The sequence below is a fragment of the Solanum tuberosum genome, unplaced genomic scaffold (genome assembly GCF_000226075.1).
Source record: "Solanum tuberosum cultivar DM 1-3 516 R44 unplaced genomic scaffold, SolTub_3.0 scf00003, whole genome shotgun sequence".
NCBI classification, from domain to species: Eukaryota; Viridiplantae; Streptophyta; class Magnoliopsida; order Solanales; family Solanaceae; genus Solanum; species Solanum tuberosum.
Window position 1 is genome coordinate 4,555,650 of NW_006238929.1, and position 13,174 is coordinate 4,568,823.

Genomic DNA, 13,174 nt, shown 5'->3' on the forward strand with positions numbered 1-13,174 from the left:
TTATCTTTATTGCTTTTAGTCTTTAGTTTCAGTTTTTGCTAGATCTAGTTGGGGCATGTCCCAACATTTCTAGTCAGTTTAGAGGCTTATTTCAGACATAGTTAGATTCAGTTTAGTGTTGAGTTAATATCTTCTTTGTATTAAACTCATCAGTTTTCATATATCTCAGATATAGTATATGGGTATTCCCCATCATTCCAGACTTACTTTATGATTTAGCTTCCGCATCAGTTATTATTATCTTTAGTATGCTCATGATCATGCCAGCAGGGTTAGCTTGGGATCACTTGTGGTCCTAGGTCCCGTGTCCGCATCTTGGGGGTAGCTTGGAGCGTGACAGTCCCACTGGTTAAGGTACCCAAGACGAAAGTAAAAGCTCAACTATCGGCTATGCTGCTTGGGAAGGACCTTAAGAAGAAAAAGTCGACGTACATAGCTGTTATTGCGAGTGTGACCAGACGTGACTAAATGGACTTTACCTCCATGTATAGAGAAAGTTCTAGAAGAAAACAAAGGTGTGATGTTTGAGGAGTTGCACAAGGGCATTGATCGAGTCAATAGAGTACTGGTTGCGCATGTGAGAAGGCAAGATTCGGTTGTTCATTCAGCAGCAATGCGCCACGGTTGTCGCAACATCAAGTGGGGGAGAGTGTTATGACTAGACACGTCATCATGCCACTTAGTCACCACCTAGAATAAAGTTATCCATGTGGAAGACTTATATTGGAAGAATAATAATCCTTAGTGAAATATTCTAGAGATATATGGAGAAATCTTTGGAAGACCTAAGAATTTCATTTATTTACATGGAATGTCATTAGAACATTCTAGTTGTGTATGGTATTCTAGAATGACGACTTATTTGTAATTATGTAGGGACTTACATAACTATTATTATTATTTATATATTAACCCCTAAGTTAATAGTATAAATAGAGCGGAAACCATTTGTAAATCAATCAAGCAAGAAAACAAGTCTTCCAAGTCTTGAATAATACAAAAGTTTGCTTAAGTAATTCTCACGTGTCTTTCTTCATTTCCTTAGCGATCTAGTGTCAAAAAGATTTACTTGAGCTTGCAAGATTGTGAAAGATTCGTGAGCGAGTTGTCATGTGTCGCACCTGTGACATGTGGCTCACGAAATAAAACTTCTCAGAGAAATGGGCAAACATTATTTTTTGAAACAATTTAATATATTAAAAAAATTATCTATTGTACTAAAAATACAATAATTAAAAATTTATAATAATTAAATATATATAAAAAAAAAGCATCCATAAAAAGAAATTAGTGATTGTCAAAATTTCAATTATGTCATGTAAATTAGAACAACAACATTAATCCACTTTACTCGTTATATGGAATGGCAGTTGAACTTCTTATTCATGTTGGTTAGGGATATTTTTGAGGAATTTCTTTTATTATTTTCTTAGTGCATTAATGCTTTTCAGGTTGTTCTTTTTTGTTATGGCAATAAAAAATTTAGGATTAATCATTGTTTAAAAAATATATTTGATATTTAATATGTTTAATCGTTGTTATTTTGTACATCATAAATAAAAGGTTGAACTACCTCATATAACTCGTTTAATAATTTTCAATATCGTTACCTATTTAATATCATAACCACAATTTAGAATTATGGATCCATAATGTCACGATTTCAATCCGTTGTGAGTGACACCCACACTAACTCCCGTGGGAGAACCAACTAATCACTAACATGTAATGTATTAAACAACAAATAACAAACAATATTTAAATGCCAAAAACATCTTTATTGGAACTAGATCAAAGTCTTAAACAACCATAGAAAAACCCTTAGAAATTAAAAGTTGTGCACCAAAACACCTATTCTTAGTTTAGAATACAAGGATGCAACCCCAAAACAAACAGACTAAAGAGAGTCTAAGTCCGGAAAATGGACTAGAAAAATAAGACAAATTCATGGCGGCCGGAGGAATAGCTCACGCTTGGATTCAGATAATGTTACGATCACAGTTGACGTCGCGAAGTAGCTACCTGAATATGTCTTGTACCCAGCAAAGAAACAACAAGTGCAATGTATGTACATAAACCACAGTGTGCTGGTAGGATCATCGGCCAACTTCAAAGGTATAAATGTAAACACATAACTAAAATATAGTAAAGACAAGTCAACACATAATCAACCAAGTCATCAATACAACAAGACTTTCAACCACCAATCCTGATTTAATATTTATATGAAGCATATCCCACATGGTAACAAACAAGCCCGATTCACTCAAGGAGCCAACATACAAGAAAATAGTCAAATATGTACTAGACATAGTATCCGAGCCAATCGCTAGTATCCAATGTTAGGCGTGGTACTCAATCCAACCGTTAGCAACTTGCACTTGCGTGGTACCGAAGCCAACCATACATATATTCCGTACCAAGCATGGTACTCGAGTCAACTGTTAGTACGTATCAGGCATGGTACCTCAGCTCACTATGAGAATATCATGTACCAGGCATGATACTCGAGTCAACTATTAGTCACACAAACACAATCATAAATCACAATGAAAATACAACCACACTTGTAAATACAAGTTAACGCATTCATTGCATGAGATTGTAAACAATTAATCATTTCACCTTTAACTCTTATGTTTTCTCCAACATGCATTGTACAAGTTTCACTATAGAGACAATTAACATGCAACCATACATCGTAGCCACTTTCTCAAATCATGTTGAAATAATAACTATTCATAACGCAAGTAGAGAATTTATCTAGTTGAGGGTCATGATACATCTCATTTGAGAAAAATGTGATTTGAAGTGTGATAAAATATCCACAATTTTATATGAAGATAATGTAGCATGCATAGTACAACTAAAGGGAGGATTCATAAAAGGAGATAGGACAAAATACATTTAAACAAAGCTTTTCTATACACATGATCTCCAAGAGAATAGTGATATAAATGTGCAACAAATTTGTTCAAGTGACAATGTGACTGACATATTCACCAAGTCTCTACCAACCGCAACTTTCAAGAATATGGTGCACAAGCTTGGAATGTGAAGATTCAATTCTTTGGATAGATGTTCTCATTATGGGGGGTTGATATGTGTTGTACTCTTTATCCGGTATGAAGTTTTGTCCCACTGAATTTTCCTTGCATGGTTTTTAATGAGGTAGCCTAGATGCATATTATTAGATATGTGTACTCTTTTCCTTCACTAGAGTTTTTTTCTTTTTTAATTTTTTTTATAAGGTTTTTAACGAGGCACATTATCTATGAATTAGACATTCAAAGTGGTGTGTTATAAATATTGTGAATGTCTATCTTTTAGAGAATGTTTAGGAACCTTAACTTTGGGAAAAATAATTCTTTCTCGTGTATAAATATAGTGAATGTCTATCAAGAAAAAATAATTTTTTCTCGTGTATATCATTAGCATTAATTTCTTATTCTCCAAATCATTTTTCAAGACTTAAAAGTAATCATGAATGAATAGAGGTGGATGTTAAAATAATCATGTCAATCATTATTTTGTACATGAATATGCTAAATTCAAATGTGACTATTATAAATAGATGAAATGAATAAAGTTTAAAGCACAATTGAGAGTTGTAAATAATTTTCATCTTAAAATTAATTTTGTTAGAAAGAAAAACTAAAAATCATGAACTGTCTTGCTTGATTATACTTTTTTTAATCTAAAAATCTATCAAATAATAACCCATCTATCTCTCAAAAATAAGATTGACATATATTTAATCCTCACAAAATTGTAAAATTATGCTAAATAAGCTATTATTGAAGTTATTTCTTATATTTCAATTTATTTGTACAATTTTGACTTATTATGAAATTTTATAAAAAAAATTGAATTATATAGACTTAAATTAAATATAGGTTAAATATAACAAAGTATCATTTAATTATCAAAAATGAATTTTATTATTCAAAGAAACTAAAAGAATATTTTCTATTCCATTTTATATGTGATCGATCATTTGACTATTGACACGGTATTTAACCAAGAAGAATTGAAACTTTTGTTGTTCAAATAATTTTTAGATTTTTGTATAGAGGTAAATTATTTCATTAAAATTTAAAAAAAAAAAAAATTAATTTATTTTTAATTATAATAATATTACTATCTAATCTATCTATATATAATAGGAGAGGAAAAAACGCCTACGTGTCAGCACCACAAAAATCATCTTTTTAAATAATTAAAATAAAATTAGATAATTAAATATAAATTATTTTAAAACATATTTAAAACTTAAATATGATTAAGTTTTTTTTGTGGTGAGCCACATGTCAGCACCACAAAAACAGTTTTTTTAAATAATTTGAATAAAATACATTTACTGGCTTAATTAATAAATTATTATTTTATTTTAAAAATAATTTTAAATATAGAATGTAACGTGTGTGTGTCTGTGAGAGATTCCTTTTTTGTGAATAAATATTTTAAATTAATTAAACTTTATTATTTAAAATTAACATCTAATTATATATCTTCAAATTATAAACCCACGTTTGGAAGTTTCTTTTAAAATTCATCATTTATATAATATATATAATATCTATATATCTATATAAAGGAGAGATGAATATAATTTATGAATTATCAAAAGTGATTTAAAATCTAAAAATAAAAATAAAAATTGCAAAACAAAAAAAATAAAAATAAAAATAAACCGAAAAAATACTAATTATCTAGAATAACGGTTGCATGTAGTTATTATCCACAATTTTCAAATTTACATACTTGCAGATATTTTTAAAAATTTGAATAAGAAGTCATGGATTCAATTCTATTAATCAGTTTGCAAAGTACCAATTCAATTCATAGGTTTTCTCAATGAAAATTTAGTAACCATAATTTGTCCCAAAGATTTGATGGGTTAACGTCAATAAGTATTGAATTTATCAGTTCTTTGTGTCACACTTATTATTCTTATTCTTACCCAATTCTAATCAGGTATCATTTGTCAAACCTTTTTTTTATATACATTTGTTTCAGCTTATTTTTAAGGGTGGGCTTGGTGGTGGGGGGAGGGGGGTTAATTTGTGTTTGTTCATTTCTATTCTAAATCAGTATTTGAGATCTAAGGATATATATTTTGAATCATTACTTTTATTTATCTAATGTGATTATTATGTTTTATTGCTTAATTAAACAAACATCATGTGTTGCTTATACATAACATTAATAAATCCGAGGGACTATAGATAAATTAACCGTCAAGATCACATAAAAGTCTAAAAATGGATGTTTAGACGCATGATTGTGGATAAAACTTAATAACCATGATTATATCCATAAATTTTGGTTCCATAAAAATTATTATGGAAAAAAAAAATTCTCCTAGATTTCCCAAATTCAATATTTACGAGGCATTCTCATAATTTTTGATATTGGGTTAAGTTTTGTGTTGTTTTTTCCACGGGAATCATATGAATGTTCTGAGTTCATTTTTAAGGTAAATAGCTATGATTAAATAATAGAATATGATTGTATTTTCTACGACTTCAATAAGATATTGCATTTATGATATAATATTTTTAATTGAAGGTTGATATACTAATCTTTTTTCCTAAAATACTATCTGAAGTGATATTATAAGAGCACTTTTTGAAAATTTATAGTGGGAACTCTATGATTTAAAATTTATAAACATTGATACTAATATTAAGACAAGTAATGTTGATGAGAGAATATTGAAGGAAATGAACAAAAGAGTTATAAAAAAACCACATATTTTGAAGGAATAATTTTCAAAAGTTACATATTTAAAAGACACGTTACAGTTTCAAACATAATAAAAAAATATTTTTTTAAGTTATAATTTAAAAAGATAAGTTAGAATTTAAAATTTACCATGATCGTTTAAGTGAACATGTATTTAGAATTATATTTATCAACTAACCGCACAAGGCGTGAGCACGTATACTAGTAAAGGGGAATAGCAGGCACCAGACCATCAACACGCGTGCTTTTGCTGCCTGCTTATTCCCCTTGGGTTCCTCTTGTTCATTTAACTTCATCCAATGAAAAAATGTGGGATCCATTTAAAATTTAAATCGTAAACTTATTTTTTTAGGATCCTTCATAAAATGGGGCACATGAAAATATTTTGTGCTCTTTTTATATTTATATTTGTAACACCTCGCAACTTTACTCTTAGAATTTGAATTGTTCGTCTTAAGTATGAGCTTGAATCGGGTGATGTACTACTTGCTCATGTGTTTTAAGGTCCGTTACCAAGTGTATCAAGGGTATCGTAAGTGATTTATGGTCACAAGGGACCCCTAACACTAAGTCAAGTTCAAATCTTTCTATCGGCTAAGTTTTTCGCGTTAGTTTACGCATGAGTCAAATTCAAATGACCATATCTTTCAGAGTTTCAGTATATAAAGAACTAGGTGAACCACAACCTATCAAATTAAAGATCTATGAGTCTTCTTTCCAACGCCACCAAGTTTGCATCAATTGAAGTTCGGAGTAAAAAGTTATGCCCTTTTTACTAGACAATGTCTTGCCACATGCCGGTCGCGCGACCGAGGCAATTTTCCGCGCAGGCGCGCGCCAAGGCAGTAGCTACTTCGTTCCTGCGCAGTTGGCTGCGCGCCTAAGGCGTTTTCCGCGCGGGCGTGCGGGCGTTTGAGGCTTTAATGACCCTCCAAAAACATGATTCACCTCCATAGTTCATAAAATTGCCCTAGAAAGAAAAGTTTTCAAGAAACTAACTTCCTCCAAGATTCATCTATCATCCAAGGTAAGATCTAACCACGAAACTTCTTAATTTCTTCATCTTAACACGAATTAATGACTCCTACTCATGAAATTCAGAGATTTTTCAAGAAAGCTCCTCAAGAACTCATCTCCAAGGTTCAAGAAAGGTTTTGTTAGGCCTTCTTCTTCCAAGATCATTCTTTTCTTCGGTAATTGGAGCGATTAATGTATGTAAGACTTCTGTGAGGAATTCCTTTCATCCTCATATCCAAGATTTATCAATGTTCATGAATTAAATTCTATAATTAGGGTTATCAAACCCACTTTCGAGTTCACCCATAATCTTGACCCAAATTCTATGTTTTCTTTAAATTAATTATTCAAGATTAAAGATTCTTGACCTATGTACTTCCTTTTTTTATACTTAGTAATAAGGTTTTACATTGTTATCCTTGTGAGTTGTTGACATGACATTATTATGATTTCATGAAGATTATATTTCAAAGCATGATTTTAGAGTCTTTATGCTATTATGAAAATTAATTACAAATACTTATGAGTTATGCAAGTTAGAAAACTTTCTCATGATTTAAGTTGCATACATGACTTTGAAAGATAGATTTTAGAAAGATTTGAGCTTTGACTCACAGATTTGAGCTTGGTCTCACCCTTTATTCAGACAGACATATAGTTTATCAAACTATGAACATATTATACAAGTATATTATCTTTGGGAGTAGTATTGAGCACCGATATGGGATAAGAGTTCAGACAACTCAAATTCCATAAATGTCGCGACCCGAGTCTACACCCCGGATGCGACACAGCGTACTTGACCCCGAAGGGGGTCTCATACAAGCCTCATAGCATTTCATTGCACTCTATAATAGAAATCATACGGAATTAAAACTTTATTTAAAACCATACAATCAAAATACTCATTTAAAACTCTTGAAAACACAGCGGAAGTCTATTGTCTCACATGGCCATCTAAAAACAACATCTGAAGCATAAGTAGGGACACAACCCTTTACAATCGAAAAGTCTAACAATAGTCTTTTACATGAAAAAATGGAAACATCAAGTACTTGTCCTCGATCTATGAGGACATACCACTAAGTCTTGGAGAATTTCAAATCCAAGTCCTTGATCTAGAGAAAGCAACTCACTTGACGGAACCTACACTTGTAGTAAAACATGAAGAATAATGGGTTAGCACAATTAAGTACTAAGTATGATAACCATGCAAAAACATGCTTAAAACGAACATTTTATTTGAAAGTCAAGCTTTTATGTCATTTTGATAAAACTTCATGAATCATAAGTATAAGAGGCATAATATTCAAACATAACCAACATACAAGTCATTTCATCACAATAGAGACATGATCAACATATAAGCCATTACCTTCACATTAAGCCTTCACCTCAAGTAACCCTTAAGCTATACCTTGTACAATGTATGGATAGAGTCCCATACCACCATCCACACTAAAGTACCACCTTAAGGTCACCAAAAGTGAATTTACCATTCAACCTTTTCATCTTCATACAATACTCATACATAAGAGACATAAACATTTCATAAGTCATATCATCACATAAGGACCATCACCTAAGACAACCCTAAGTAATACTTGTGCAATATGCAAGTAGCATCCCATACTACTACTCACACTAAGTACTCATTTGAAGTCACCATAGGCAAGGTACATTCATATTCATTAAGTCATAACAAGGAAGTAACTCATAATACAATCCAAGTATAGCATACGACATCTCATTTAAACATATATAAGAGTCAACATTCTTCATTATCTTCATTTAGGACACATTCATACATTAGCCATTAAGACTTAGAGAACTCACTATGACCCTCTCAAAGCCTACTCGTTCAATGCATGGATAACATCCCATACTACCACCCACACTTCATAGAACTCATCAAGAAAACGATAATGCACACCTCACATAATGGGAATAGGCATTAACCGACATAGACCATGAGAGCTAAATCATGGAATCCGGTGTCGTATGACCCCACACCAAAGGAAGGTGTTCCACTGGCCTAAGGTAGAACTAGTAACATTTTAGCGTAGGTCGAAACCACTAGCTAATATCTTATGTGGGCACATAGTTATGGGATAGGAAGATGTTCATTGGAACCCTAGCCTAACATTGGGAGAGTTTCCATCTTACCATATCCACTCGGTGCTTAGCCTCCATTCCCATAGAGTATTTCATTTTCATTTTCATTAACATTATTGTACTTGAGAGGAATGCCATAAGCCTATCGACCCAAAGTACATTATTACACAGGAAAGGAATGCCATAAGCCTATCGATTCAAGGTACATTGACTCATTAGGAGAGGAATGCCATAAGCCTATCGATTCAAGATTAGTCATTACATTAGTTCATTTATGAAAAGAATGGCATAAGCCTATCGATTCATATTCATCAAGTCAAGACACATTCATTATACAAGAAGAGGATGACTAAGCCTACCAATTCAAGATACACTCATTCACATTACTTTCATTTATACAAGAAAATGATGCCTAAACCTACCAATTTCAACATATACAATACATAGGAGAAAACCCTTCACATTCCATCATCATCATTCATGAGTATTAATTGAGAATATGCTTTCAATCACAACACTATTACATTCTAAACATGATCATTATGCATTCATTGAAATCACACACATATACTTTACATCATGATCCTACATATATCATTCATATACAGGGGTACAAAGAAGATATCCATCAATTCAATACCACAATACACATAGTAAGTAAACACCTCCACCTTTCAAGTGGATCAATAGATCAAACACAATTCTACTTCAATATGTAATTTGATCATAACTTGCCTTTCAAGGGTCACAGATCACATTCACCCACACACCTTAGATCAATACAATTTGGCAAGAGCAATAACATAATTTCAACATTCTATATCCTTATACACATAAACAACCCACATACTTCATAATCAATCAAATCCCAATCACAAATCACAACTTAGGAATTTGGGGGAAAACATAAATTCTAAGAAGAAATCATCTTAATTCATATTTAAATCCACAATTTGTTCATAAATCAATGCAATAAATCTTTTGGAAATCATTTAGAATCGAACCCATGCATAGATTGAAATCTAGGGTTTTTGGGTAAACATTGGAGATTTGAAATCACTTTTGAAATTGGCTCCCTGAAAGAAACTAAGTCAAGGATGAAGACCACCATACCTTTTATGGAAGAATCCCACGAAAATCCCTTGAAAAACTTGAAGTCTTGACTTTGGAAGCTTGAAGTCTTCACCTCCAATGGAGGTTTCTAGAGAGAGAACTTTTTGGAAGGGAGGGGAGGTTTTAATTTTGGGTTTTGAAATAATGAAGTCTAAAATATGTTTTAATACTTTAAAAACCCTTAAAATACCATATATAACTAATTAAAATTGTCCCCCAACCAAACAAGACTTGACATAAATTTACCAAACCACCCCCACATTGGCCGAACCCTTGATAGCTTTTGCAGGGGTGAACCACGACCACCAAACCACGGACCGTGGTCTAGATCACGCCCTGTCCTGGTCAAGCGTGGTTTGGGGCTGTGGCTTGGTTTTGAAGGCCTTGACCTACAGATCAAGACCATGAGTCGTGGTTGGTCCTACTGGACGTAGGTCTCATCCGTAGGTTCAACTTTTTGGACAAAGTCTTGGTTTCTTGGGATCTTGGGGGTTAGGCTTTGCGGTCCTCCTCAAGGACCTCTAGGGTGGTCCTTGGGGAGTCGTACCTTGATGTTTAACCCCTAAACCCCTCAACCATAGCTCAGGACAACATTTTACACCCTCAAACCTCACAACAACTGTAAGACACACTAGTTAATTAGGCTCTAGTTTCACTTATTCATTTTATGGTTCGTTACAATAAACTACGTAGCCATCGTAGATAGGATCATACCGTATGGACGACTCCTCACCTACCTCAGGAAGGCTTTTTAATGGATCCATTAGTACAATTGCGTTCTATACTCCAGCAAGGTATAGAGCGGCTCTGGCAACATGGGTAAGACGTTGTATTATCACGAGGCTCATAGTGATGGTGGTCGGTTAGAGAAACTCCCCAGTAAAGTAAAGAGTATTATATATATATATATATATATATATTCCAATTTAGCTCAGAATTTGCTATTATGCATTATATTTGTGAAGTTTAAATGATTTTATCTCATATTCATGCTTTACTTTAGTTGAGTTATATTTCAGTCTTTTAGTCCAATTGTTGTTTCACTCAGCCTTATTACATACTCGTACATTCAATGTACTAATGTCATTCGACCTGCATCGTCTTATGATGCAGATACAGGTGTTCAGGATCATCAACAGGCGCATCGTTGATATCAGCCAACTTCTTACCAGCTTTTGGTGAGGCCTCCTTACTTTCAGAGGACTCCAGTCATTTATCTGCTTTAATGGTTTTATTTAAGGTTGTCGTGGGTCTTTCCCAACGCCTATCTAAGACAGTAGAGGCTTCATAGATGGACAATGTTAGAGGGTCTCTTGGTATTTATCTTCAGATATTTTGTTAAACTATTACTGTTTACATTCAGTATTCTCAGACAGTTCAGACAATGTTTAACTTAAATGTTTTCTCTTCAGTTATTTAAAATTAAAAATGCTTGAGTAAGTCTTCTGCTAAGTAGTTAGCCAGGCCAAGGGTTCGCTTGAGGATCAGAAATTGTTCTCGAGTGCTGGCCACGTCCAGGATGTAGACTCGAGGCGTGACAATATTTAACATGTTTATTTTTATTATTATTTTTAAATTTTATATATTTATAGTTGATTCTTGAATTCTACACATGAAATACTAATATTTAAAACACATTAAAAATGAAAATGTGTACGACTAAACACTTGAAATTATCAATATTAATAATCTTTATTCAATATTTATTCTACATTTAATGAGATGATTTATTATTATACAAATATATACTACCTCCGTCCACTTTTAATTGTCATATTTTCCTTTTTTAGAGTCAAACAATAATAATTTTGACTAACATTTTACGATGTATTTTCATCATATTTATATGCAAAAAAAATGGAATTTATAGTCATTTTCGTATAGTTTTTGCATTTCTATTTTTTTTTGTTTAAAATATTGAATGAATGTAATCTAATTTAATTTTAAAAATTAATTAAATTGACTTTCAAAAAGCGCAACATGACAATTAAAAGTGGACAGAGGGTGTATAATTTATTTTCAATAATAAATTTTAAAATTATCTTAATAAATAATTTTATGAAATAAATATTGGGCTGGTATATAACACCCAACTTCCCATTACTTAGTTTTTAAAGAAATTGAAATGTGGTGCATAAGAAGGCAGAATGGTCTGGTGGACCCTTGTACTTGTATCTATTTGTATTGTGAACCCTTCTACTTATCCTTTTGTCATCTGGACCCCTGAACCCATCCAAACTCAACATTTTAAACACTTTTTTTGATGTGGTATGGAGCGTGTTGCACAAACACGTACACGTTGGCCAAAAAGAAAAAAATAATAATCCACGTATGATATTATATTCCACGTGGCAAATGACTCACCTTAAACTAAGAATAGTCCTAACTCCGGCGAAATTTTTCAAACCTTCGCAACTTTTACACTTCTCCTCTTCTCTTCTCCTCTCCGCGACGTTCGTCTGTGATTTTCCTCCAAACCTTCGCTCAGTTGAAGCTCAGTTCCACTCCGATTTTCGTTGTAAGTTCTTGCCTTTTGCGTTAGTTCTGATCTTTTTCATTTTCTCGCGCGTATCTGTTTGATTTTAGGGTCGATTGTCATTCGATTTTCTGAAATTTTTTGGGGATTTTACTTTGGTTTAGATGTAATATTAGTGTAATATGCTTTCTTAGTTGATGTATGACTTTGAGTGACTTCAATGGCATATTTCGTGAATTCGAGTAGATTCTAGGGTTTATTCGTAAAATCCCAATTTCAACTAAAATTAATATTTTATTTCTGGTCAATTGTCTTGGGTATTGATAGTGTTAGTTGAGCATTATTACATCAATTACAGTCATGGTAAGTTAATGGCTTTAACTGTTACAACAATTCATTATTTCCTTAAAAAAATTAGGGATTTTTGTGTTACAGTCATGGTAAGTTTATGGTTTAACTGTAGTTATTATTTTTGACTTTACAGGCATCGTAAGGTAATGGCTTTAACTATAGTGACACTTCAATTTCACTATGGGGGCTGTTTTGTATCTAATCCTACTTTAAGGTATGTCAATGGAATCAGTAGTGTTGAAAAGATTAATATAGATGTAGATGAGTTGCATATTATGTTATTTCATAAAATAGCAATGGAATTGGGTGTTGAAAATGTTGAGACATTTGGATGTAGAGTCAACAAGAAGGGTG

At 32.4% G+C, this 13,174-nt stretch overlaps 1 protein-coding gene across 1 annotated transcript in view; it reads left to right on the forward strand.

Moving 5' to 3' along the window:
* Positions 1–10,710: 10,710 nt before the first annotated feature.
* The window catches only part of LOC107059546 (uncharacterized), a 4,219-nt gene continuing 1,755 nt past the window's right edge, over positions 10,711–13,174 (forward strand). Inside the window, exons 1-2 of the mRNA XM_015306127.1 lie at positions 10,711–10,787; positions 12,954–13,034. Of these exons, the coding sequence (XP_015161613.1) occupies positions 10,711–10,787; positions 12,954–13,034 (158 nt within the window). The remainder of the gene's footprint in view (positions 10,788–12,953; positions 13,035–13,174) is intronic.